This window comes from Uncinocarpus reesii, genomic scaffold (genome assembly GCF_000003515.1).
Source record: "Uncinocarpus reesii 1704 scaffold_2 genomic scaffold, whole genome shotgun sequence".
NCBI classification, from domain to species: Eukaryota; Fungi; Ascomycota; class Eurotiomycetes; order Onygenales; family Onygenaceae; genus Uncinocarpus; species Uncinocarpus reesii.
In genome coordinates this window covers 2,182,950-2,209,092 of record NW_003052499.1, presented here as the reverse complement: position 1 = coordinate 2,209,092, position 26,143 = coordinate 2,182,950, and the positions used below count along the sequence as shown (strand labels likewise).

General features: G+C 49.9%; 11 protein-coding genes across 11 annotated transcripts; 3 read left to right on the top strand and 8 right to left on the bottom strand.

Annotated features, from left to right (window-relative positions):
* Positions 1-1,016: 1,016 nt before the first annotated feature.
* UREG_03722 (woronin body major protein) lies at positions 1,017-3,284 on the bottom strand (the record flags this gene model as incomplete). Its single annotated transcript, XM_002544159.1, has 5 exons — positions 1,017-1,962; positions 2,023-2,243; positions 2,438-2,713; positions 2,891-2,921; positions 3,136-3,284. 5 exons carry the CDS (start codon positions 3,282-3,284, stop codon positions 1,017-1,019), a joined length of 1,623 nt encoding a protein of 540 aa, XP_002544205.1.
* Positions 3,285-4,310: 1,026 nt separating this feature from the next.
* On the bottom strand, positions 4,311-5,425 carry UREG_03721 (uncharacterized protein; the record flags this gene model as incomplete). The annotated part of the gene is made up of 4 exons (XM_002544158.1): positions 4,311-4,744; positions 4,804-4,825; positions 4,988-5,304; positions 5,395-5,425. 4 exons carry the CDS (start codon positions 5,423-5,425, stop codon positions 4,311-4,313), a joined length of 804 nt encoding a protein of 267 aa, XP_002544204.1.
* Positions 5,426-6,159: 734 nt separating this feature from the next.
* UREG_03720 (uncharacterized protein) lies at positions 6,160-10,478 on the top strand (the record flags this gene model as incomplete). The annotated part of the gene is made up of 2 exons (XM_002544157.1): positions 6,160-6,192; positions 6,294-10,478. The coding sequence occupies 2 exons, from the start codon at positions 6,160-6,162 to the stop codon at positions 10,476-10,478; spliced, it is 4,218 nt and encodes a 1,405-aa protein (XP_002544203.1).
* A 1,169-nt stretch (positions 10,479-11,647) lies between these two features.
* On the top strand, positions 11,648-12,943 carry UREG_03719 (LAP2 protein; the record flags this gene model as incomplete). The annotated part of the gene is made up of 3 exons (XM_002544156.1): positions 11,648-11,854; positions 11,894-12,640; positions 12,710-12,943. The coding sequence occupies 3 exons, from the start codon at positions 11,648-11,650 to the stop codon at positions 12,941-12,943; spliced, it is 1,188 nt and encodes a 395-aa protein (XP_002544202.1).
* Positions 12,944-13,606: 663 nt separating this feature from the next.
* Positions 13,607-14,049, bottom strand: UREG_03718 (uncharacterized protein; the record flags this gene model as incomplete). Its single annotated transcript, XM_002544155.1, has 2 exons — positions 13,607-13,819; positions 13,876-14,049. The coding sequence occupies 2 exons, from the start codon at positions 14,047-14,049 to the stop codon at positions 13,607-13,609; spliced, it is 387 nt and encodes a 128-aa protein (XP_002544201.1).
* Positions 14,050-15,738: 1,689 nt separating this feature from the next.
* UREG_03717 (uncharacterized protein) lies at positions 15,739-16,590 on the bottom strand (the record flags this gene model as incomplete). Its single annotated transcript, XM_002544154.1, has 3 exons — positions 15,739-15,786; positions 15,840-16,343; positions 16,405-16,590. The coding sequence occupies 3 exons, from the start codon at positions 16,588-16,590 to the stop codon at positions 15,739-15,741; spliced, it is 738 nt and encodes a 245-aa protein (XP_002544200.1).
* Positions 16,591-17,123: 533 nt separating this feature from the next.
* UREG_03716 (uncharacterized protein) lies at positions 17,124-18,011 on the top strand (the record flags this gene model as incomplete). Its single annotated transcript, XM_002544153.1, has 1 exon — positions 17,124-18,011. One exon carries the CDS (start codon positions 17,124-17,126, stop codon positions 18,009-18,011), a length of 888 nt encoding a protein of 295 aa, XP_002544199.1.
* Positions 18,012-19,034: 1,023 nt separating this feature from the next.
* UREG_03715 (uncharacterized protein) lies at positions 19,035-19,723 on the bottom strand (the record flags this gene model as incomplete). Its single annotated transcript, XM_002544152.1, has 2 exons — positions 19,035-19,131; positions 19,272-19,723. The coding sequence occupies 2 exons, from the start codon at positions 19,721-19,723 to the stop codon at positions 19,035-19,037; spliced, it is 549 nt and encodes a 182-aa protein (XP_002544198.1).
* Positions 19,724-20,469: 746 nt separating this feature from the next.
* Positions 20,470-21,274, bottom strand: UREG_03714 (uncharacterized protein; the record flags this gene model as incomplete). Its single annotated transcript, XM_002544151.1, has 4 exons — positions 20,470-20,532; positions 20,603-20,725; positions 20,809-21,124; positions 21,186-21,274. 4 exons carry the CDS (start codon positions 21,272-21,274, stop codon positions 20,470-20,472), a joined length of 591 nt encoding a protein of 196 aa, XP_002544197.1.
* Positions 21,275-22,306: 1,032 nt separating this feature from the next.
* UREG_03713 (uncharacterized protein) lies at positions 22,307-24,566 on the bottom strand (the record flags this gene model as incomplete). The annotated part of the gene is made up of 2 exons (XM_002544150.1): positions 22,307-22,451; positions 22,537-24,566. 2 exons carry the CDS (start codon positions 24,564-24,566, stop codon positions 22,307-22,309), a joined length of 2,175 nt encoding a protein of 724 aa, XP_002544196.1.
* A 1,166-nt stretch (positions 24,567-25,732) lies between these two features.
* Positions 25,733-25,906, bottom strand: UREG_03712 (uncharacterized protein; the record flags this gene model as incomplete). Its single annotated transcript, XM_002544149.1, has 1 exon — positions 25,733-25,906. The coding sequence occupies one exon, from the start codon at positions 25,904-25,906 to the stop codon at positions 25,733-25,735; it is 174 nt and encodes a 57-aa protein (XP_002544195.1).
* Positions 25,907-26,143: the final 237 nt, after the last annotated feature.

The window sequence follows — 26,143 nt, the reverse complement described above, 5'->3', positions numbered from 1 at the left end:
TCCCTTTTTGCACACTCCCGCAAATACCTACCCCCATTAGACACATGTCTGGAAGTTTTCCCCTCCCATCCATCCGTTTATCGAATATAGCTCGAATGGCTCTCTTCGACACTCTACTCAACACCTATCCACCATCGCCCTCGAGTTCGGGCAAACACGGCGTCATTTTTTATCAAAGGCTATCAAAGCTAACGGAGGAATTGGCGCACTGCGGTTCTCAAAGGCGTTAGAATTTTTGTTTCGGAGTGTTTTGCAAAATCTTAGTCTATTCTTTCTACGGTTTTTTTTTTTTTTTTTTACCCTGTTCGTTTTCTTGCCTTGCTTTTAACGAAGTACGGAGGAAGCAAGGATTTTGATCGAGTTTATGACGTACAGCAGCAGCTCTTGTTTGTTTCTTGCATGGTCGTGGAGACTTTATACCAGGAGCTTTGGAGCCGCCTTAAAGGGACTTGATATCTGTCTACTCCGTCCTCCGTACAATGAGATGCTATTTGAAATAGTCACTCGGCAATTGATACAAAAGCTTACCCGGATGAGTCGTCACAATGAATGCAATGAGAAAATTTACTGAAAACCATGGGGTGTGCTGGGGGGATTATCCTATGCAAATTGTAGCGACGTACGAAGAGTACTCCATTTGAATAGGGACAAAAAAGTACAGAGCAGGAAATTTTCGAAATTAGAGCCTGTCTTCAGCCAAGAGTGCGTCCAAATCAACATCATGTAATTCCATCAGTCATCTTTAATACATAAAAAAGCAAAACGAGAAGCTACTGGTTGATCCATCACTCATATCCTAGGTGGTAAAAGGAAATGTAAGGAGAGGAAACACTAGAAAACATCCTCCAGAAGAAAATAGATTCTCCAATATTGACCCATTGAACCCTTTTCCACCTGAAATTAACAGCCATTTTATCAAAAATCCACAAAATTCGTAAAATCGGCTACAAGTAAGTTAGCAAACCATAGCAATTGTAGGAAGGAGAGGCATAGGCATACCATGGTGTACAACTTGCTTAAAGGCGAGATCCGTGGATAACCTTGTAGTCAACAACGAGCTCACGACCACCATCGTTGATAACGAGAGCACGGACACTTCCTTTGCCGTCAGCAAAAGCATCACTGATGCGGTTGAAAAGTCCGCCCTGGTCAATGACGCGAATGCCTTGTTTAATGTCACCTGTCTCGGTCATTGCGGTAAGACGGCCGTCCTCACGGAGATCGAGAATGCGATAGGTCTTGTAGACGGGGCCGAGCATGCTCTGGACAACCACGGACGGAGATGGGTTGGACACAAAACTAGACTCCTCATGTAGCTGACCAGTGAAGAGATCAACACCGAGATAACGGTGCTGGCCGGTTTGGGAAGAGACAGAGATGCGGATCACTTGGCAAGGACGACCTTGCAGGATCAATAGGTCGCCAATGCGGATGAAGTGGCATGGAATGGTGATGGTGCCAGGAGGATGTCCACCACGTGGTTGGACGACTCTGACCGATTCACGAACGCCCTCACGGACACGGGCGGGACCGCGTTCATCGGAAGCCATGACTTCTTCCTTGTGGTGGTGATGATGGAAGGGATGAAGGATACGGTCAGCAGCACGCTCAACACCACGACGGAACGAGTGATATTGGCCTTCGTCGTCGTAATATCCCATTCTTTGCTTTGGTGTGTCGTAAACTGGACGCCGCTCGGTCTCGACTTCGATGTGCTTGTCGAACCGGCTCGAGTTGCTGTCGTATTCGATTTCACGAACTTGGGTACGAGGCTTGTAGGTCTCGACGTTGTCAGTTACGCGATCGTAGGAGACGTCGATATCGCGAGATTGGGTTGAATAAGAGCGGCCGCTGTCGTATTGGACGGCGTAGCTTGGGTCGGTGCGTCGACGGTATTCGTGCTCAGTGATGTCGAGTTGGGTTTCAAAGCCCTTTTTGTCCTGGGTGTGGGAGTCGTAATATCTAGCCAGTTGTTAGCAAGGCGGATTCTATACCAACAAAACAATGAGATTGCATCCTTACCTCTCGCGAGCAAGGTCTACTTCGGGATATCGGTCACGGGGGGCAGATCGTTCTTCGTAAACTTGGAACTCTTCACGGGAGTGGGTGCGAACAGGACGATACTCGGACTTGGCAAAGTGGGTGTCGACCTCCTCTTTACCGTAGACTCTAGGGTCAGGGAGCGGGCCTTCGAATCGAGTATCTTCCCGTCCGGCGCGCGAAGCGGTGCCTGATAACTTGACCTCTCCCTCTACTCTAGTATGAGTAGTCTCAGAGACAGCGTCACTCCGGTACGACGACGGGAAGACACTGAAGGGGATTGGGACGCGGGCGTCAAAGTCCAGATTGACTGTCCTTGGGCGTCCTTTCTCGAATGCCTTTCGAAGTGCAGAACAACTCGAAAGGCGAGACAAGAAAAGACTCAAGTCTCTCGAACTCTGGTCAAGCTGCGGAGAAGAGGGCTGGAGGTGCTTGGTAACACTCCTTGGTCCTCAATTGCACTGGATGCAGAGACGATTGAAGATGGAAGGGATTGGGATGGGGTGTGATGGATGAAGGATTGGAGAGTGGTGGTTGAAGAAAAAGAAGAGGAAGAGGAAGAAAGAGAGCGAGAGGGCGGCAGACGAGGTTGGTTATATTTGGTGGTGGCAGGGGTGGCTGGTGGTTGCTGGGTCACTCGCTCCTGCTGCTGCGTGCGGTTCCAGCTCCCTTCCTGCAACGGCAATGTCAACAACTGATTTGTTGTTTATTTACTCTTTGCAGCCGCAATGTAAACAATGCTAGTCCTGTTCTGGCTAAGCCCGATGGATTACCCCTGGCCAATGGCTGCTTAGCGTCCTTTCACATGATCAGAGCGTTTCCTGCCAGCCACCAGCCACCAGCCACCAACCACCCGCCTCTCTCGCTGCGATTCAATTCCTCTGGATAATTGCGATCAACAGGCACTTGAGAGCCATGGAGTAGCTGGGTGACAAAAGCAGCACTGTTTCCAGCGAGCCCTCAATAATGTCTGGAGTTTCTGGCTCTCGGTTGGCGTCCAACGGCGAATTCCTGGTTCGCCTCCCGATCTTCTGTGCCTGGTGGGGCTGGAGCTCCGTGGACTCCGCTCATTGGGCTGGCTTAGTGATTCATCACAACCAGCCCACCATATTTGCACTGGACGTGAATTGCTGTTCCTTTGCTTGCTGTGCTTGGACTCCGTCAAAGATGCGTTGGGCACGAGTAGGAAAGCCCTTCTTTACGGCCAGCAGCTTTCTTTGCAAACCCCGAGAGGGCGAGACCATGCTATCCCCCTGTTCTCCGCCAGCCACCTCTGTTTCTCCATCATTCTCAAAATTAGCTACGGAGTCCAAGGCTGGATCGCTTATCAATTGATTATCCGCTCCTTGAAATACGAATAACCTCGGGAACAAGAACAGTGTCAACCCCCATGGGCCATCAGAGACCAGTGTCGATTTCTGTTGCCATGTCAACAGTGATGTCGGCGTGTTTGACACCAAGACTTGAGACCCCACCGAGGCTTCGTGACAGCCGATCGCCAGGTCCACCACGCTTCAGCAGTTAGACCACACAGCCTGTTCAACATCTTGTCTCAACTTGGTACTCAACATGAGAGCCTAGACAACCAGAGTGAGCCATGCCATGTGCAGCTGCTGCGATTGTTGCCAAAATCTGAAGAATCTCAAGGCCTCCCGGTCTGCCTTCCCTGCCAGTTCACGATTCGTAGGAATGGGCCCAAACTGAATCAGAGGAGTACGGAGTATTATTGTTATCTGTGATATTCATGCGATACTCCATATTCCCTAAGGGCTCCCTGGGCTACATTTGATGCAAATCGCGAAAACTCTTGACAAAAAGCATCATTTCTCATGAGTGATTCGAAAACGTGAAACCAAAGCCACTCATTCCTGCTCTCGCAACTGTACCATTCAAGTTGAACCGGGTATGCTTTCTCTCCGGTAGCCATTGGCACTAGAACAGCCTGCATACCCGCCAGAGGATTTATTCTTGTCTCGGGGTTAACGGGGAGCCCTTTGACAACCATAGCGTTGGGCTTTCCAGCCAATTCAAATCGTTCTCCTGTTTGGAGAGGCGTCGAAGCTCTTTCTAAATGTATGGCCAGCTTGGTTCCGCTGTCTCCACCTGTCTGCAGCTCACATAATGAGACAGAAATCCAGGTTTGTCTTTGGTCGGATTCAGAAATGTGCCTTGGGAGGGCGCTCCTAAAGTCAAGGAAGCGTACGGAGTAAAGCCCACCTAGTTGTGGCGGTCTGTATCCGTGATTACAGCTGGGAAACAGACACCAGATTCTATGGTCCCGTTGACGATGTATACCAGTACCACGCATCCACTGTGCTCTCATATTGCTGCAGTATGCTTGGCAAATACCTGCTATTCCATTCACTATTCCATTCTGCGGTGAAGCTTGCCTTTCGAGCCTCCCAGTATTCTGGCATCCAGCATGATTGCTCCCAATCAACAATGGCGATGATCTGCCATGAATCCGACTTTTTTACCATGATATTACTCCGGTGAAGATCCCCATGCGTGAATTTTATTTCAGCATCATCAGGGAGGTCGGAGCGGAATGGCTCCATGGGGGTAGAGTATGGATCTTCCATACGGCGCCGACAGAGGAAAGCAAACCAGTCATGAAACTCTTTAACAGAACAAAATGGCCCTGCATCCAATGTGAACTGATCACCAATGGCTCTGTCATAAATATGGCCTCGCCTGATGCTGCCTAAGCAAGATGATTGTTAGTTCTCAGATGACACTATCAGTATAGCGGATGCACATTACCTACAAAGGGGTCCCTTGGATCCTGTTTAAGCTGGCGTAAATTAGCAATGCAGGTCCGAAGCTCTGTACAGATTTGGATGCGGTCTTCTGAGTTCATCAAATCCCAAGCATCCTCCAGGGTCTGACCATGCATTAATTCCAGGTAGAGAAAAACTTCGCCTCCGTCAGTACGCCAACCATATACTTCAGGAATTGGCACGCCTCCTTCTAGGAAGTGGTGAACAGCATAGAGACTCTGGCCTTCTGCAATTGTCACATTGGAACCCCACTTGACAAACAAATTCGCGGATGCAAATACAACAGGTGGTGGAGAATAAAATGGGCCTTTTTCCCCAAGAGTCTTTCTCTTGTCCGGACTGGAGCCTGCTAGATATTGAGCACGAGCCATAGAACGGACAGCTTCCGGCGAAGGTAGATGCGTCCAGGTTTTGAAAAAGGAAGAGTGGCGGAAATCCTCGTCCGGATTATTCGGTAACATTGCTGGAGTGCATCGAACAGGATCTATAATATGGTCAGCTGATACTGCCAAAGTCTTTTGGTATAAAACAGCCCCGGTGAGGGTAATAGCCGGGGTATCGAATTCCTCCTTACCTGGAAGAAATGGGATTCCAGTGGGATCCATTTCATCAGGTACAGGACGTTCTGTTGAGCGCTGAGAGGGGAGCTGGTCAAGAACGACAAGGAGGAGAAATCACGGCTAAATTAACTAACTCAGCGCACCACTGAGATGGTCCGTTTTATCTCAAGACAAAGTCGAATGCTCTCCAGCCGCTGATGCCAAACTCCAGAGGAAAGCCTGGAAAAGTCAAATATCCAGGGGAATACGGCATAGCTCCCTGGTCGAACAAAAGCCAACTCCGCACGAGTGTCTTTGGTAGCTTCTAAAAATCCCGAAAGTGAGTTACCGTGAACCAATTGCTTGTCGCCATGCCATACCAGTTTCTCTCCCACAAAGGAGGAAGATATGTTGACCCCAATGCGAGTTTGGCCAGAGAAGCGAAACGGCCTGGGTGTGTGGGCACCGTTCCCCAAGTCTCGATCACGGGCCCAATGATGTCGTCGCTCGATGAGCAGTGGCAAGTCGATCCAAGTCCAACTTCGCCAAACGGTTTTTTTCTCTTCAACCGCAAAATCCCTTCATTGCATCAACCATCCACTCCTCTATGAGGGTTTGTGCGGCTTGCAGTGGTGGATCAAGGCGTTGTTTGTGCTTGAGACAGACTTGGCTGCATCATCAGTCGTTTCATCGCCTCACCAAACTGGGTAACTAGCTGGCTTCACAAACAGCAAATCTTTCCTTTCCAGCTCCCTCACCTACACATATGGCAGCATACCCAAAAGAATGATATAGCCGTCATGTTCCGGCGCAAACGGAGTGTCTCTCATGGGGTAAGTGACCGTCTCTATCAACCCGCTGTCTGACCTTCAAGCTCTCCCACCCCCACAAATTTGTTGGCTAGATGGCTGATCTGAAATTCGCTCCCAAACAGCCTATAAATCCCAATCCGTCGCCCTCCGCACAGACTGCTGCAGTTCAAGCATTTCGCGCATCCCAGGCAGCAAATGCAAATGCGAAACTGTCCTCTTCAGCTGCTGCTGCGGCATTGCGGAAACACACCCCAACTCCGACCTCGATTGAAGAGGTGCAGACAAGGCGCATGATCCAGAGGCAGCAATCTGTTTCGTCGATTGGAGCATCAAAAGGAAATGCGCGCGATCAGGATGTAACATTGCGAAGGTCGAGCAGTCTGGGCTCCATGAGCAAGAGGACGTTTCGGGAAACCTCACCAGGACCTAATGCACTGGCACGTTATATAAACCCCAATGATGAAATTGACCCGGTCCCTCCGCTTCCACAAGTTTATACGGCGAGAGCTACTTCGCATCGCCGTGCTGTCAGCAGTGGACCTACAGCTCAGCGGACAATTTCCGCCCAACACCAGCCTGGTAGAACCCACGAAGCAAGCACGAAACCGAAACATAACGGATCTGCCCGCTCCAAAGAGAACAATGTTGCTGGGCCTCCACTGGGCTTACAGAGACGAAGTAGTAGGAGTTCGATCAACTTCTCCTATCCCATTAATGCGCGCCCAAACTCTCCGCGACAGCCGTCAATTGCCAGCTTCACTGCGGATGGTGCCTCGCTACGCACCTTGTCACCCGTCGGGTCGCTTACAATGAACTCCAGACCACCCAAATGCGGTTCAAAAAACGAGCCGAAGCTTGATTTTCCGGGTCCAAACGCGCGGGGTATCTCGCCTCGCTCGACAAGTACAGAATCCCGCGCTTCATATACACGAGAAATGGGTCGTTCAGACAAACCAAATAAGCTATCTCCGGTGGGAATGAACCGAGAAAGGCCCCATTCCCAGCCACATACTCGTCTTTTGTCCATTTCTAATCAAAATTCTGAGCCTGGTTCTCCAAAACAACAATTCTCTACACCTGGAGAAGGTCACAAGCCACAGGAAAACACGCGAGATGGCGTTTTATATCAAGAAACGTACGAAAGTGGCCATCGTGACGTTGTAACTAAGGATTTCCCCACAGAAACACCCAGCAACACACGCATAGCAGACAACGAGAGATGTACACGAAACAGAGATGCTTCACCCGCTACTGCTTCCGATTCATCTCTACGCAATCCCTTGACGAATCACGGCCAACTTGCAGTCAAAGACCAGGTTCATCCTCCTAGTGAACGACTACAGGGCGAAAGACCGCCCTCCCTTAGCCCAACTCGATCCACGAGGTTTTCAGAAAGATTAGAAATAGTTTTTCCAGGAGAACATCTCCATGAGCCCCCATCACGGTCAAAATCTCCTGCTAAATCGGCATTGAAGTCCACAGGAATGGGAAACAATGTCACCTCCGACCGTCCGCTCCCGCATCATCTGAAAGCAGACACCCTCAGCGAATCTGACGGCACGTCTGTGCTTTCTGATGAAGGCTCAAAGCTGAGTTGGAAGAGGAAGTCTACAAAAGTAAGCTTCGAAGGTGAAACTGAAGTCGTTGGCGCTTTAACTAGTCCGCCAACCTCACCAGATTCAATCCCCCCCTCAAGCCCGCAACTGAAATGGAATGACAGCCTACGTAGCAGATGTAACGAAGCTGATGACTTTGACGAAGTTATGAAGCCTCGGCCTGCTCTTCCGTCTTTTGGGAGTATACGAGGTCGGAAAAGGGCCACGGAGGAAAGATTGACTATCCGAGGAGAGCATAGCAGACCATCTTTAGCAGATTCCGTGTTTGCTGACACGTTTTCAAACGATTCTGCAATCGGCGGACTTTTAAAATCTCACTCAAAACAAACAAAGCAAACGAAGGAGGATGCTTCGCTACCGCCGGAAGCTACTTTAGTTGAGGGGACGGGATCCGACACTGCCTCCATGAGCGAATCATCAAGTGATGAAGCTGACCCTAATGATTTTGTTTTGCCCGGACACTTGAATTCAAATCTGCAACGACACCGGACCGGCGTGTTAAATGAACTAGGTAACGGTCTGAGTCAATTCCCGTCAGACGCCCAAGAAGGGGAATCCCAAAAGACCGATACTGTTGTTCCCGTCATTTCCATTCAACCCGCTACTCCAATGTTTGAAGAACACCCGAAATCAAGCCCAGAAGAACTAGATCACATTCCTGGAGCCTTCCCGGGGACATCTAGTCAAGGTGAAGGTTTGGTCAGAGACGAACATGAACAGGATCACATTAGCAAGCAAGGAATCGACGAGGCCAGCGCGAAGGATGAGCCCGACGACACCGATTCTGAGTCTGGAGACAGCGTTTACAGTGATGCCCCAGAGAATTTCTCTGACCCTGAGGGAGATGGATTTGGCTCTATAAATGCGATTGTCTCTGATTCTACGCCGCAGATCCCGCGTGTACCTGAAGCGAGTAACCCTTCAGCTTTTACTGCTTTCGCTGTCAAGAACGTGGACAGCTCCTCTCAGCCAAGTTTAGAGGTTCACTCCCTCAAGAGTCAAAAGCAGACTGCCAGTTCGCCGACAATTCAAGAAGAAACCGTTCCTGTCATTATTCAGAACGGAGGCGGTTTGGATGATCAATCAATCTCACGGCCGATGGTACCAGAATTAAAATTGAACGGCAGGCCTAAAACCGGAAATACCTCTTCTAAAAAGCCAGACAGAGCCTCTACTGTACTAAGAACTGAACCTGCAATCGATTCCCACTTTTATCATGCAATTTCAACTGAGTCCAAAAATTCAGATGACCAAAATCCTGAAGTCCTGACGTCGCTTGAATGTCGGCAAACGAGTTCTATTTCTCCTGCAATTCGAAATAGCCCCAAGTTTTCCGGCCACAATCCTACAAGGTCTCAAACTGTATCCCATAGCGACTTTTCGCGGCGACCATTTTCACGACATGCCTCCAATGGCAGCGATTCATCCAGCAGTTTCAAACGAGAAAGGCGTCCGCGTGTGGATACCGGTACCTATACCTTACGGAGAACGATGAGAAACGGCTTCGGGCATTCTAAAATTGAGTCCTTTGACCTAGGAAAGTCGTTGGCTTCAAATGTGCATCATCATCGTCCGTTTTCATCTAGCGGTGGGCCTCCGATCCTGCGGACAACGTTACGAGATTCTGGATTTGGGTCACATGGCGAACCGCCTTCGTCATTTTCCGGTTTTAGAAGTCTTAGATCCAAACATTCGCCAGGGTTTGATCCGGCATTCAGATCCCGTTTCGTTGATTCCAGCGATGATGAGTATGGGGAGCACACATTTACCCCGGTGCGTGGAATTCCAAGGCGAAAGGGCGAGGTTGATGGAGATTCGACCGCTCTCGAGGACAGTTCTGATAGCGACGCCCCGCGACAATTAGTAAAAAAATCGCGTCGCAGAGGAGCCACGTCTAAGAAGGGTGCCCCTACTATTGCGGCGGCAGCGGCCAAGAAGTCGATTAAGGCCTCATCGGGCCCTAAAACTACCCCGGTAAACGCACAAATTGATTTTTATCATCCTGCAGGTGAGGAAAAGCCAAAAAAGAGTGTCCTCAGTCGTTTGAGTTTGTCGAGACGGCGTCCCGATGATGAGCAAAAGATCCGCAAATCTGGGCTCGAAAGCGCCGCAAGACGGGATACACCATTAGAAAGATCCCCGCTTGAGCTGGATGAGGTGCGCAATACGAAACTATACCTTGATCAAAGTACAATTCCTGCTACGGTTACCAGTATAAGCGGCCCCTTGACCCCAGTTGCCAAAAACAGGTGGTCTCGTTTTTCCCCTCGTTCCCATAGACAAACAAATAAACTCACTCGACATCCTGTCCAAACGGGGAGTATCTCATGGCCGTTGCCTGCACCAGAAGAAACCCCCCGTCATGCCACTCGACTGTCGTCGAATATCAGCGATAGCGGACAGGATCCCCGACCCCGTGCTACTAAGTCCTCCAGTTCTAGGGCCAATAGACCACATACGTCTGATGGTGTGGATCGCAGGACAGCGCAATTTGTCCCTGGAGATACCCTAAGTGATGTGGATTCCACTTGGAAATCCAGGTTTCTGCACCAGCGACATCACCGCATTGGCACGGACAGTACTCTCATTCCGGACGCTGGTGGCGGTTCATCAGTGGGAACAGTAGCGCTCAACGAAGGGAGGAAGAAGAGTAGGTTCCCAAGGCTACGGAAAGCATTTGGATTGTTATGACGCCTGATTCAGCATGTCTGTCTTCTTTTTATTTTCTTCCGTTTCGGACAATGTGTTGGTATGCTATCCCTTTTAATATGACCTCACGACAGTATATACGGACTATTAATGACTGATTTCATTGCGACCGCTTTCCGTTTCTATTGTTGCAATTGATTGATTGCTTATGCTGTAATCTTCTCTGCAGTTATCTTCAGTGCGGATAGGCTTCTTAATCATGGAGATACCCTCGGATTTGTATATTCCTTGTACTTCTAGCTTGTGTTGATTCGATACAAGATGTAGTCTTCTGAGCGATGGGCGTGTCAGCGGGTCGACGGGCAGAAGGTCAGTGGGCGGTTGTACTGGAACATACCAGTAATAGCTAGGGGGCGGCTGGGGGTAAATCGGGAACCCTTAGGGAAGCCACAGGCTTCAGCTCACCAGGTTCTTAGCACAAGGTTGCTGGGTTGTTATTTGGTATCACCAGGCAGGCCTACCATTTATTACTAGTTATTCCTACAGGCTACTGGCATGGTTCTTATATCTAAGAGTTCCCAATTAACCCCCAGACCCAACTAGTATCCTCGGTATCGCCAGTATGTTCCAGTACAACTGCTTGGTGAGCTTCTGCCCGTCGACCCGCTGACATATAAATTCGTCTTATAAATTATCAGTAGAAAATATTTTCATTTTGAAACATGCTCGACGCCAATTTCATGCCCTGCAGGATCGATAAAGCGAAATCCATCTGTCCATCAGTCTATATCATGAAGTTTGCGGACACCAGTTAGGTCTCGTGAAACATATCCATTGATAGGAATGACAAACTCGGGTAATCCAGGGGTTGCATCCAATTATACTCTGTGTGGTCTCGGTCCAATTCCATGGGTCAACTCTTCATCCTCCTCTAGATCCTTGATATCCCGACGCTGTGCCTGAGTTTTGAGTTGCAATCGGCATTTTTGGATGCGGAGGTTGGCGGCTTGGCTCATGTCAGCAGCTTCACCTTCTCGTCTGAAGATGACGGGGACGCCGACTGTGCAACAACATCACCTGCTTGCTCTTCAATCACTCGCCCACCCCTTTATAACTACCTAGCTCCCTCGTTCAATAGCATTTATCTATAGTGTTTATTCTTCCTAGTATCACTCTGTCCTACAGTCTCATCGCGGTCCTATTCCCTAGTCATGAAACACCTCTCCCTTCTGGCACTCGCCGCTGTCGCTCCAACCACGGCCCTAGCTGGTGTGATAGATCACCAGCAAGTTACCTTTGAGAAACCACCTACACATAATCAGATTGAAAAGTTCCTGATTCAGCTCGGCCCTGGAGAATCACGATGGGTGACAGAAGAGGAGAAATGGGCTCTGAAACTGGTAGGCTTCTACGTCCTGGTTAGTCACATCATAACTAATCCAGATATGGCCGTCTAGGAAGGCATGAACTTCTTCGATATCACCGCCGAATCAGACCAGGGCTTCTCAGTCAAGAGCTTCGAGCAAACTAAAGTAACCTATCCCTCGGAAATCAAATACCAAAAGGAGCTAGCGCCGTTGTCGAAAGACCTTTCCAAGGGTAACATGCGCGAGAACCTCGTTAAATTTACCTCTTTCCACACCCGATATTACAAATCGGAAACCGGTGTTCAATCCGCAACCTGGCTGCTCGAGAGGGTGCAGCAAGCGATTGACGACTCGGGCGCATCCAAGCACGGTGTAAAAGTTGAGAAGTTCAACCATCCATGGGGCCAATTTAGTATCATCGCAACTATCCCCGGAAGATCGAACAAGACTGTGGTCGTCGGTGCGCATCAGGATAGCATCAACCTATTCCTACCATCGATCCTTGCTGCACCTGGTGCAGACGACGACGGCAGCGGGACGGTGACTATTCTCGAGGCATTCCGTGTTCTGCTGCAGTCAGATGCGATACGGGAGGGCAAGGCTGCCAACACGGTTGAGTTCCATTGGTATTCGGCTGAGGAAGCTGGTCTTCTTGGCTCTCAGGCAATATTCTCGGAATACAGTAAGACTGGGAGAGATGTTAAAGCTATGCTGCAGCAAGACATGACCGGCTACGTTGAAGGAACGCTGAGGGCCGGAGAAGTGGAATCTGTCGGTGTGATAACCGATTTCGTCGACCCAGGATTGACGGAGTTTATTAAATTGGTTATCAAAGGGGTGAGTCTGGCTTGATTTGAAATCCTCGCAAGGCATCATCAGCTAATGAGTTCTTCTTTCTGGCGCTAGTATTGCGACATTCCCTTCGTCCTGACCAAATGTGGCTACGCCTGCTCGGACCACGCTTCTGCTAGCCGATATGGATACCCGTCTGCATTCGTCATTGAGTCCGAATTCAAACGGTCCAACCAGAAGATCCACACCACATCAGACACAATTGAGCTCTTGAGTTTTGACCACATGCTTCAGCATGCAAAGATGACGCTTGGCTTAGCGTATGAACTTGCCTTTGCGGAACTCTAGGTCCGAATTCGTTCAAACTGTCTGGTAAGGGATTTTTTGCTTGGATTTGGGGTTTTCTTGCGCAGTTTTTCCACCGATGAATATTATTACCCCTAGAGTGTACACCCTCATAGCCTTCCTCTGAAGTATGGCTATCATCTAGAGAATTCTATTGTTAATAGAGCATAGACAATGAAAATATCTAATGAATACTAGGTAATGTTCATAACTTCAGATGCTGCTCTAGATCATTGATTGTTCAAGTTACAAGATGAAAGTTGCTGTTGTGGCTCTAGAACAGGAAAATTCAATGATTTATTTCAAGGGCCTTGTGCACGGCACCTAGAGATAAATGTAATGCCAGTGATGACTATTGTCCTGCACACCTAGATAGCCATGTATGCATTGGCTATTGCCGTCGGAAAGAATTATATCAGAGTGCAGAGTCAAGACGGTTATCAGGTACACCGATTCCTAGCGTCAACATGGAGATTTGGAAAGGGTTGATGAAAAAAAATTAAGATTGAAAAAGAAGCCATAGAACACCAAAAGGGAGCCATATCGCATGCATATCTCAGGAAAACAATGGATGCGCAACGTGACAAAAACTAGCGAACCTAGAAAATAAGGTCCCGCTAAAGGTATAAAGCTGCAAAAAACGCCGGTCCCATGAGAGTATACATATCAAAAGAAATTTCCAAAATAGCCGACTAGCAGCAACGGAATGATAAGGGCGCTATTGCGCAAAATCTGGGTGGGATTCGCCGACGACCCGTTAATTGTCCTATCGACATCCACGGTGTATACATACTGCGCGGTTATGTTTGTCGAATTGAAGCAATTTTCTCTGGTGATTTTCGGGACATCCTCTGGCTCGGCAAAGGTGATGTCGACGCACTATGGGTATCAAGTCAGCCAGGCTCAGCGAGGCATAGGGATATTGATGTACTCACGTTATATAATGCAGCTCCGTGTTTTGCGATTTCGACAAGCTGGATGGTAGCATTGTCGCCGACTTTGACACTGATGTTGGCGGGCAACGGAATTTGCGGCAGACAGAATGTGCCCGGATAAGGCTCAACTGTTGGGCCAACGAGATTGATTGGTGGGACCATCGGGTGGCTCATGTTCAATGGCTGATTCCGAGGCCAAGGTTAACATAAATGAGCGCTGTTTTATGACCAGGAAACCATCCAGGCTGAAAGGATATCCCTCCACCTTTTACGGGCCATTTGGTTCGGTTCTGGGATGTGGGCATTCCGCCACCTAACGGATGGGAAACCAAGGTCAGTAAAAAGACCTTCGCTTCAAATGGATCGAAATCTCATCACTGACATGGATATAGCCACTGCATCCCAAAGGGATACAAATAGTCTCGTTCTCCAGTGGCATTTTTTGGGTATACAACGCTCAGGCCGTTCGTGTCTTCGACTGTTCCGTTCGAATGAAGATTGTTTCCCCGCCATCCTGGGTATACGATAACGGTATGCGCTCGAACAGTACTTGCGAGAAGTAGAGAAATGGCAACGGCCCACCAAGAGCCTAATGAGTGTCGTTGCTTCATTTTGAGTATATCTGAGGCGTGACAGCAGGAGTCAGATGGGGTGAAAGTTCGTGAAGCGGTTAAAAGCCAAACCGGCGCTTGGAGGGATCAGCGTCTGAAAGCAAGGTGAACGATAAGGAGCTTCACCCTCGTCACTCTCCAACAGCTATGGTTAATGAGTGAAGCAAGAAACACTGGCCATCAACAGAAGAAAATGATTCAATGAGTCGGAGAAGATGATAAAATGACTTGGGCGGCTATGTATCTGGGGTGAGGAAGATCGACCTGGGATCCGATAAACAGCTAACCCGAGAAGAGGAGAAGCGACGAATCGCCACTGGAGGTCGTACAGGGGCCGGATTTGTTTTTCCAATCAATCACTCAACTAGAAACCTAGCCCCCAGAGTCAAGGCTCAATAGACGGCGGCGCGAAAATCACCCGCGGATCAGTGAGCTTCGAGTTTGTCGTGGAGTCCAGAAGCTCTTGACATCTGAGTCGACAACCACTTGCTTCGAGATCAGTTCTCCCACAGTGCATACTTCGCTTCAGTTCCATGTCGATGTCTTTTTGGCAGTCCCTGCAGACTCCAGCAAATCACGGAGAGGAGACGTGCTGCATGCAAGGCTGATGTGATGGCAACAGGCCAATTGCATGGCCGGTCACATTGGCCCGTTGCGTGCATCCTTGTCTGACGGCTGCGATTCGTCGAAGCCTGGACTCTGGAAGCGCCCGCACTAAACGAGAGTTTCCATCCCTGCTAGTTATTACTAAGCATGAGCATGATCCTCTTCAGATACATATGATTCTAACTACTCCGTACCTACACCCTAGCCATAATCGATATCGTCGCCGACCGTTATTTAGCTGAGGTACCTTAGGAGACCATATTCTCATGTTGAAATCAACTGGAAATCATAAAGGGAGTCCGGACTCGCTTTAACGTCCTTATAAGCAACCAAAGCTTAAATTCCACAGATACCAGCAGGGCAAAGGGAGTATATGCAGGTCCTCTCTGAGGTTGGTTATTACATGGAACACACAATGCGCGGTACGGTTATGTCTTATCTGACATTGAATTGGTACCTATTAAAGGGCTAGAGGCGAGAGGGAATCTGCTGGTTGCACGTGCTATACCATGGGAAGCCAAGAGACCTGAACGTCTAACGGTTCTCCTGGGACTGTGGTACCTTGGGATGTTAAAAGTGCAGCAGATGACGACTGACAGCTTTTGTAATCTTATTATTCACGGCGTCTCCTCAAAAGTAATTCTTCTTAGTAGAATTTGGTATTGGGTGGGAGACCTTTTTTCTGGTCTTCTTCCTGTAGAGATTATTAGTATTACTGCATAAACATAGGGTAGCGAGATGACAAACAAGCAACTGCCCGAAACTTTCAACAACAGCAGTTTCAAAGTCAATCCGCTGATGTTCCTTCCGTCCAATTGGGCTGTTTTCGGGGAGAACGATTGCGGTATCAAAATCAATCCACACAACTCTCTCAGGATCACCAGGAACAATCATAATGTTCTTTGGATAAGGATCATTGTGCTCGACTCGAGCAGAGTGAATTTGCTGGAGGCCAATAACTGCCTTTCGCAATCTCTCTGGGGTATAAGTGACGCAGTTCAATAGCAGAGGCTTTGATAGATACTCAATTAGAATGGCACAGGGAGGGTTGACATCTTGTCGAAAAGCGTCAAGATGAGGAGCACAGTTCGCCGGGTCGATATCTACCGCAAACCCGTAAAACTTCGGAACGAAACCAGTATCACATATTCCGAACTGTTTGAGGCGGCAGTAGGCACGAATTTCGCAGCGAGAGCGGTTTAAATCCCGAATACGGTCCGATGCATACCCAGGATCTCCGTTATTATGGAACTACGTCCGTATCCCGATTAGAAAGTCGGACAAAGCTTGAGGTCAGGATGAGGGCACATACAACTTTTAGAACTCGGGCCTTGCCATAGTAGTTGACATGGAATATTGACGACGCCTCTGAACTTCTCAGGGTTTCGACAAACTCCACCTTTTCAAAATCAATGTCGATCTTGAGGCTCTCATCAAATCCTGTCTCATCAGAGTAAATGGTATCGGCCTTCCTGATCGGTCCAAAGGTCTTTGGCATGGATATTAGGGCGCTGATAGCGAGTGAACTAATAAGGGCCTTTTTGGTCCGAAATCAAAATTCTTTTAATAACAAACCATATGAAGTGGATTTTATAAGATCTTGACACTGAATTTGCTATGGAGCTCGGAAACAAAGCTGCTATGCTCAATCCGTAGTACAGTAGTTGTAATCCGCCTGCATTCTTCATGGAGTTTGAACTAGAGCTTCCAGGCAGGTTAACGGATCACACAGTGTCTTCAATTGCACGCGTCTCCCATATAAATTCACACAAAGGTCCGTTGAAAGAATTCGACCTCGAACCAAACAAGCCCTAAAAATGTTGAAGCATCTGGTGATCGTTTGTACAGCTAAACACATGGAGGGAGGTGAGGATGAATGTCGCGGCTATGGAGTGTCGGGACCAGTTTGCCCAGCACCTTGGTGCGTCACGTGAGAGCCTAACATCAAACTTCTTTTGGCGGGAGTTTTGGAGGAGTCGAGCAACAGGACGGTCGATTCCCGCTGCGTTGCTATAACCCTCCATTGTTGCTATGCCACACGGTTCCCGCAAGAAGAAATCCCCACCGGCAAGACGTATCCAAATTCTTGACACCGATGGCTGGACACACATCGCTTCAACCAGGGCAACCACGTCTCGTCCGCGACCTCCAAAGCTCAACGAAGGCCAGATAACACCCGCAGAAATCCCAGATGGACTCACGTTTGAAAAGTTGAAAGAGAAATATGACTGGCATAAGCAACGATGGGTGGAATCGGAAAGTTGGGCCGCGATCGAGCAAGTGCTGAAGCAACAAGTTTCCAGGGACCCAGGAACCATCTACAACTGTGTTTGCATTGGCTTAGGAAGCCCAAGCGGTCTTTCACGCGGAGGATGGGTTGATCGGAGGAGTATATCGATGTTTCAACTTGCGGCTTTGGAGCTGATACTGGAATTTCTTGGTAGGTCTGTCGAATTGTGCAGTTGGGCCATTCTAGGGAAGCTGATGAGTATCCTCCAATCTCGGATTCCGCACGAGGATATAGCTCAAAACAAAATGATTGATATCGAACATCTCTATGCTCAAGATCCAGTCTTTAATCATATGGACAACAAGCTGCTCAGGTCCATTGGGTTCAAAGTGGTCCAAGACCCTGAAGCGTTTTCTAAGGTCGGCACAAGGACGTTTCTCTATGCTCCTGGCGCCGAAAAGGTCCATCTCGCGGATTTATTCGCTCGAGATCCCGTTGTTTTTTTCGGAAACTCCTTTGATGACATTCACGCAGTAAACCCAGATGAAGATACCCACCGATCATTTTCACAAAAAAAAAGTTCACTCCTTCTTCCTGAGTTTGAACCAAACCCAAGTGCCTTTTGGAAGATGGCATTGTATTGGACTACGGAGGAAAAGCGGAGTAACGCGCTCCCTGCCGTCCCTTAGGATTCATCTTTACATATACAAAAAGGACCTTGGAAACCCCGGCCCGGCATTCAGCCGACAGAATGCAGTGCGAAGCAGATTAGGTGTTTAAATACCCATCTCGCATTTTCCCTCCAGCAATTTTCCCTGGGAAATATAGGCATGCAGACTTGAAAACCCACAATTAACTTTGACCCTCGTGGGCAGAAAATGATTCAAACGAAAAGGGATGATTTGTATAGTTGGATTTTACCTAGGCAGAAGACTAGTGTATCGGTACGGGTTGAGACTTGTACAGTATTTTCCGTGATCTTCGGGGTATCTTTCTCAAGGTCCGAGAAGTGCTGAATTCTAGCAAGCAATGCAAGTTGGGGAAGAGACCAATCATTTCGGCACCATAGCTTTTACCTACAGAGAACAAGCCTCATGGGCATCTTTGTAGACTCGGTTCCATGAATCAGATGTCAACACGTCGGTGGGAGAAAGAGCAAATGGGAGGATTGAATGCGCTGGGATTTATGCGGCACTGCATTTTCCCCAGCCCGTCAGGAGAACTTCACATCTCCCTCTGTCACATCCAAGTCGGTCTCCGAAATCAACTCCTTGCCAATCCTCCAAAGGCGCTCCAGCCATGACTTTCGAGCCACACAATCTCCTGGTTGCCCTCAAGATCGCACACCTCGAACCCGGATTCGATGCCTTCGTGGAGCACTGCCTTGCAGAGATTCCTATCGAATACTCATCTCGTTTCAAAGAAGACATTACGTGCCACGTGCGGGTGAAAGAAGCACTCGATGAGTTCGATCAGAGAGGTCTTATCAGCTTCATCATGAATCTTGCTACAATTAAAACCGAGGCAAATATGCATTAGACAAATCCATTGTCATACGGAGTAATTCTCCCTGAACATATCGTTTTCTCTCACCACACCCTATCCGGGTTTTCTCCGTTAATACCTGGTTTCCTCAGGTCGATATCGTCTGCAGCTCCTAATTCCACGTTAGTCCTCTTCAAGTGTTACCGCAATGGCTTCTTCGGTCAGGTTCACCTCGTTATCTGATGTACATCATCCCCATCTTCAACCGACGTTTCGCTCAAATCTAGTCGACGCTGCTTTCGCCCTCTCTCGTAACTCTTGTACCTGCCGGCGTTATCGTTAGGGTCTTCACCTCACAATCCTCTGTATCATAACTCACATCACACGTCCACTCTCCCTGTCACATCGTACACTTCGACCTCAGCACCACTGAGTGTCACACTCTCCCTTGCTCTGGCACATACACCTGTCCCATGGTATAATCTTCGCTTTCAAACAAAACTCTCCTTCGCACGATCTTCCGATCCTTCACATCCCTCCGCTCAACAAGCACGCCTCTCCGCGCGCCCTCGACTTCCGTCATCCTGTCAACGAACAGCTGTCGTTCCGATAGTCCATCCGCTTCGTCGAAAAAAACCTCGTAGCTCCGCAACGAATCTGCCATGTCTGGAGATATCTCATACCCGTATCCGACGACCTGCGACTGTTCGATCCCTTGGGAAAATCTCAACCACACTTGAACCTTTGATCGCGAGGTATCGTCGTTGATAACACTTAACGTAGTAATATCCTCAACGTCATGCTTCGTGCTCGTCCACTGAACCAACTCCTTCTCGTAGTTTTCAACCACGAAAAAAGGCTTCAGCTTATACACATACTGAACATGACGTATCCTTCTGGGCAAGCCGAAACTCATTCCAAATAAAGTAGAAATCTTTGTCTTCACTTAGAGAGTACTATCGGACAAGAAGTTATCAAAGGAAGAAGCAATCCTTTCCCCAGAAGAGACGGGGGAATCGCCTGTATTTATACTCGGTCACGGACGTCCTGACGGTTCCCCTCCCATGTTCTTCGATATTTGATTCTTGACCGACACTGTACCGTTACTGGTACTTTACCTGGGCCGGGCTCACCCTCCCTGGCGGCCCAACTTCTTAGCATGTCGAGCGATGGCTTCCCTCCTTCCGGTCCTCCACGCGCTGGCGCATCGCTGGTGACCTATATCCCACCAACATTCTCATCGAGGCAGGCCGTCTGTCAGGAACTGTGGACTGGGAATATGCATGCTACTTGCATGAGTACTGGGAATACACAAAAGCGTTGCATACGGACACAGGAACCGAACTGTGCGGCGATGTGTGGCGCCGTGTATTGGGACTGAATATGATTAGGAGTTGAAGATGGATACCTTGATGTGCGACTGTCCCCCCTGGCAGCGGAGTGGTTTCACTGTCGTTGACTCACCCGTTTACTCTTCAATCTTTTGACGGGTGCTTTGTGCCATTCCGGACACAAACATCGGGCTCAATCAAACACCCTCAACCATGTGCATACAGTGCATAGCAGTCAAAACTATCTTACTGCAGGCAGCAATATGGCCAAAGATACTTGCCTTTCTTGGTATCTAGCACTTGATAACAAAGGCCTTGTCCCCAATCCCACCTAGCGAATATCCTTGCTATCAACCAGAGTACCAAAGAAATCCGCAATTTCAAGAAGAGCCATCTACAAAGCGACGTAAATCAGCACCGGCCACATCAAACAACCCGCACAACCCAGACACATAGTTACATACCTTGGTCACTTCCTCACCACTATATCCGGGAAGATCTCGATCACCCACCCCATCCTGCGCAACCACAACATCATACCCAAGCTCATTCGCACTCCTCGCCGTCGTCGACACACAAACATGCGCCTAAAAAGAAAGCACCACCCCATCAGCTCCCCATCCATCCCCTCTTACCCCCTCTCAAACCCCAAGCAGGAAACAAAACTCACCATATACCCCACCAGCACCACCTTCTTCCACCCCTCGCCCTTCAACCACTCATCCAGCCCCGTCCCCGCAAACGAACTCGGCAGCTCCTTGACCACCACCTTCTCCCCCGCCAGCGGCTTCAACTCTTCAAACTCCTCCGCCAGCGCCGTGCCGGACGTGAACACCGGCGCGCCCTCGGGCGTCTTGTGCACCACGTGCACGATGTTGGTCGTCTTACCGGATTTCTGCGCCGCAGCACGGTAGCGGGAGAGGAGGGAGGAGATGACGGCGCGGGATTGGTCGACGGCGCGGACTTTGAGGAGGCCCTGGGCGTATCTGGAGTTTTGTAATATATGTCAGAAAAAACAGAGAGAATCGGGGTGGGAAATTTTCTGACTCGTTTTGGGCGTCGATGATGATGAGGACGCTATCGTCCGGGGACGCTGTGAGGGGGGGTATCCCCGCCATGTCTCGGAAGAGGGCCATTGTGAGGAATTTGTTGCTGGCGATTGATCTGTTTGATTGTGAAGGATTTTGGGGCTGGAGGGAGTGAATTGTAACAGCAGCTCTTGTGAATAAATAATATTTTGGAAGAAAGATCAGAATTAATCAGAATTAATAAGGCGTACCTAAGGATTAATCAGTATTTGTAATCTCCGCCTCTCTTTTCCCCGCATTTCCCCAAGGGTTCGCGCCAAGAACTTTCCGCTGAGCCGGGAATAAACGCCGAAGGGGAGTTGGGGAAAGTTGAACGGAGAACACATCATCGAAAAGGGGTAAACAAGGAAATATTATATAGATTGTATGTATATACTACGCTCATCGCTAAACAAAAACAAGGCGCGAGAGGAATACATGACCAAAAAGAAAAGGGGGGTTAATTATAAAACAGGTGATATGCCTGGGTGGTATATTGACAAAGAAGAACAAAACCATCATCAGCAATTGACAGGATATTTACTTGTCAACAGTGTGAAGAGGTTAGATAGTTAAAAAAAAAGAGAGGCTAAATCACCAAAAGTTGACGAGAAAGAATTGTCCAAAACACCAACCTGGTGGGGAACCACTTTTCAGCAAATTTATAGCTGTGATTGGGGAAGGGCCAAGGAAAGGGAGTCAAGACAAGACAAGGCCGAGGTTGCGAAGGAGAGATAGGAAATAGGGGAGGGAATGCAGGAGCAAATGATGATTCAGAATGAAGATGAGCGAGGAGATAAAAAGGTAGGGGGAGACAGGAAGGTTGGTTGTACCAGGGGGTGCAGCAGAGTAGGCAAGATCAATATACCACGAGAGCAAATGTATAGACAGAATTCACAAAATAAAAAAAGTGTGCTTGCAAAAACTAACAGGTTGCAATCATGAAGCCCAGTCCTCAGGATATAACGGTCCGGGGAAGTTGTATGTAGCTAGGAAACAGGAATTGTATATACTATACCTCTGGCTCCCCCTCTTTCTGGGGTATATGCAAAATAGAGAGAGAAAGCGCGCAGAGCATGATAGACAGAGCTGTCGAATCGATCAGGATATGGTCTTGCCCCCGCAGTCTGGGATCTTGAGGCCAGGCTTCAGAACCCGTCCGGGGTCCATGAGGCCCCATTTGTCTTCCCATTCTTTGCCGGGTTCGTTATACTCGATTTTCCAGGGCTCGTCGAACGCTTCGAACCTACAGACAGAGATTTTGACGTTAGCAAGGACCTTGGCAAAGAGTGACTGAGGCCCCTTTGGTATAAAATCTTTATGGAACCCACCAGAAGTAGTCCGTCCCATTCTTAAGCGCCTGGCACACCCAATCGTCCATGAACTTATTCATCTCCTTGACACCCGCCACCGAACCGGATTCCGAATCCGTGCACGGCAGCTCCCCGCAGTTGCTCCCGCCACCGCTAGGCCAGCCGACTTCAGAGATCACGCTCTTCTTCTTGCCCCCGGTCACCACGGCGTCCTTGTTCTTCCAAAATTCATACGTCCAGCCCGCCGCCTCCTCGACGGGAACTTTGCCGAAGAACGGATGTACATTGGCCATGACAATGTCCGCGATGTCGGCGAGTTCCGCCGTCCAGGCGTCCCCCAGATCTGACGTTGTAACGGGGACATCGATGCTCATCTTGGTGAGGTTGGACTTGACGCCATCGATGTAGTCACCCAGGAGCTTCAGGGTCGCGGGGGACTTCTTGCCGCGGAAGAGCACCTCGTTGCCAACCACGACGCCTTTGAAGACGGATTTGTCCTTTCTCTCTTTGACGATCTTGTACATCTGCTCCAACTGCCGGTCGTTGGTGGTGAGATTCTGGTGGTCGATCCAGACGCCGACCCAGAGCTTCATATCCTTGAGTCCGAGTCTGTCGATGGCGTGGAGGACCATCTCCGTCTGGTTGCAGTCTGTGCCGTAGAGTCGTAGCGTGTTTGTAAGCTGCGAGAGCACTGCGACGTCCCGCGTAACGTTGTTCTGGCTGGGAGGGTATTTCAAGCAGAGCGGGTGCTGCGTGCCCCAGGGGGTGTAATCCATCCCAGGGAAGACTCTGTGCAAATTGGGGTTGTTCATGAGCGCCTTGATCTCGTCCGAGTCCTTGCCCAGGTCACCATTCATCCTCTCGTCCTCGTCGGCTGATTGACCACCTCCACCTCTCGTGCCGCCAGACGGCGAGCTTGACTTGTTCTTGGATGCCAACAACCCGCCCGCAACTCCACCGGCGATACCTCCGACTATGAGGAGCAGAATGACGATACCAATCGTCCACTTGAGCTTCTTCTTGCTCGCCTTTTGCTCAACCAGCCATTCGCTCTTCTCGTCGGGAACGGCGTTGTACGATGGCCCACCGTCGGGACTACCGCTCGTCTGGCCGGCGACGCGGCTGGCGAGAGCGCCTACAGCGCCAGCACCGGCAGCTCCAGCGGCACCCCCGCCATTCGAGAGGCTCTGATGGCTCGAGTTCTTCCCGAGTGTACTAAGCACCGACTTTCGCTTTGGATCCGGAATAAACCCATCGTCGCCGTCGTCGACAATGTCGTTGGGGTTGATGGGCTCGTTCATCGGCTGCCATGAGGTGCGCTGACGGTGGTACGGATCACTGTAGGTCCCGTTGAGCCCGTCATAGTGCTGGTTATACTGTCCATTGCCATTGTTCAGGCTCCGGTCCGACGGAGTCATGCCGCCGCCCGGTGAGTAGCGTCCGCTCCCTTCCATCCCAGGATTCAGCGGGACATTGGACGAATACGACGCCGGCGTCCTTGCCATGGGCACGCCGTCCATCGCGGCATGCTCGTGCGGGTAGTAAGCCTGATCGGGCGGGCTGTAGGGGCCGTGTCCCCGCGACGCGTCCAGCCCGCTCTGGCGCTCGTGGGTGTGGGCGATTCCGGCGGCGATGCCGCTGATGCCACCGCCGGCAGACATGGGGCCCAGGTTATCGGCTCCCGGCGACACGGTGGAATCGGTGTGGCTGGTGTGCGACCGTCCTAGGGGCTGCGCGACGGGCGGATGGGGCCGCTGGCCGCGCGAAAACGACTGAGGCGAGGCGGCCGAGTGATTCGGCATGCTGGCGGGATACTCGTCGCCATGCTGTCGCTCGCTCCTCAGCCGGTGGTAGGCGCTATCTGGATGGGCGGCCGGGTGGAAGGCGGGCTGGTTGGGGGGCAGTTCGTACTGGTAGTTGGGCGGGTAGGCGTGCTGCTGGTGCTGCTGGTGCTGCTGGTGCTGCTGGTGCGCGAGGTGTTCCCGCGAGCCGTGCCACTGTCGACTGTCGTTTGGGTCGCCGTAGGAGGCCTGCGGGTGGTAAGGCATGTCAGTTGCGCGACGGGGCGTGGTTCAGGTACATGCACGGCCGGCTGGATCCGCAGCACATGGAAGGTTGCACGACTTGTGAGTAATAGGCGTTCTTGCACGACCAGGGAAATCGAGCGACAAAGAGAGACGGAGAGAGAGTGAGCGAGAGACAGAGAGACAGAGAGAGAGAAACGAGGGCCAAGTGAGACTGTCAAGGGGGAAATTGAACGAGGAACCTAACCGAACCGGCTCTAGTTTGGTCGGGGGGCAGCGACAAGGAGAGACTGAGATGATCTGAGATACGATCTGAAGACTGAAGTAGTCAATTGAATAGAATATTGAGAATGAAGCAGAAGTGTCAAGAGGAAGACTGTTCGAGTTGCGCAGCCAACGGCATCAACACGGCCTCATCGTCGCCCTGGAGACAAACCGCTCTCTCTCTCTCTCTCTCTGCAACACGAGGCCTGTTTCTTACAACTCTTCTCAACCAGCACGACGGTTGATCAGATATCTACATCTTTTCTCATATCCTCCGCTTCTTCTTCTCCCAATATCCTCCCTCGCCAACACCGCCCAGGCCTACGCAGCATCGCAGTGTTTCAGTCCAGAGTCACCCTTCCCGCCGCTGCAACTGAGACATTGACGCAGCCCCCCTCCGCCCCGAATCCCTGAACACACACGGCTGGGTCTGCTTTCTTTTCCTTTTGCTTGTTGTTCGCCGGCCGTGAATTCATAATTAGTTAAACCATGGAAAAAACCCCCATTGGGAATTGATTTCTTCATCATCGTCGTCAGTATTCAAACAAGTCCAACGCCCAAATCATATACATACATCTGCTCAGACCGGAAAACAAAGTACAGCCCAACAAAAAAGAGATATCTATGTCCGTAATCGCAGTTCTTTTTGCTTCGTTTGGCAAAAAGGAGTGCCCCGTATTTCCCCCTCGTCCCAATATATACTGCCAGAAAGTAAATAGTTATATATAAAAAAAAAAACAAAGAGCCAGAGGCCTTTCCTCCAGTTCTATTATTCCCTTTCCCAACCGCAAGAAGAAAAACAAAGAAAAAAAAGACAAAGGTTTCCCCCAATTGCTGATTCCCAGTATAAAACAGTCTTCCCCGATCCCATTGCGAATTCCCTTTTCTTTTAATTGGTAGCATCTCGTTTCATCTCGTCTGGCTAACTAGCCTTCGACTTCCTCTGCATTTCGCGCAGAGCTCGAAGTCTCAACCGCCGCCGGAGAGCCAGACTTGTCCCGCTTCCCGCGCTCCAGCCATCGGCGCTTGCCGACGCGCGTCTCAAAGTGATACGCGATGTTGGCGGGCTCCTGTCCGGCCGTGAGCATCGAGTTGCGCATCTTGTTCCGGTACGCATCCACTGCAAAAAAAGAAACACGCCGTCAGTTTTGGGACCGCCCCGCGCTTTTCCACCAGTCGAGGTTGGCGGGAAGAGAGAAAAGAAAGAAGGAAAAAAAAAAAAAGGAAAACTTACACGCTCGCTGCAGGAACAGCGTCCGGCCAGAAAACACCCGGCTCTGGCCCCAGCTCATCCGATACCCCAGATCATTCAGCAACACCTCCTTATCCCGCTCCTC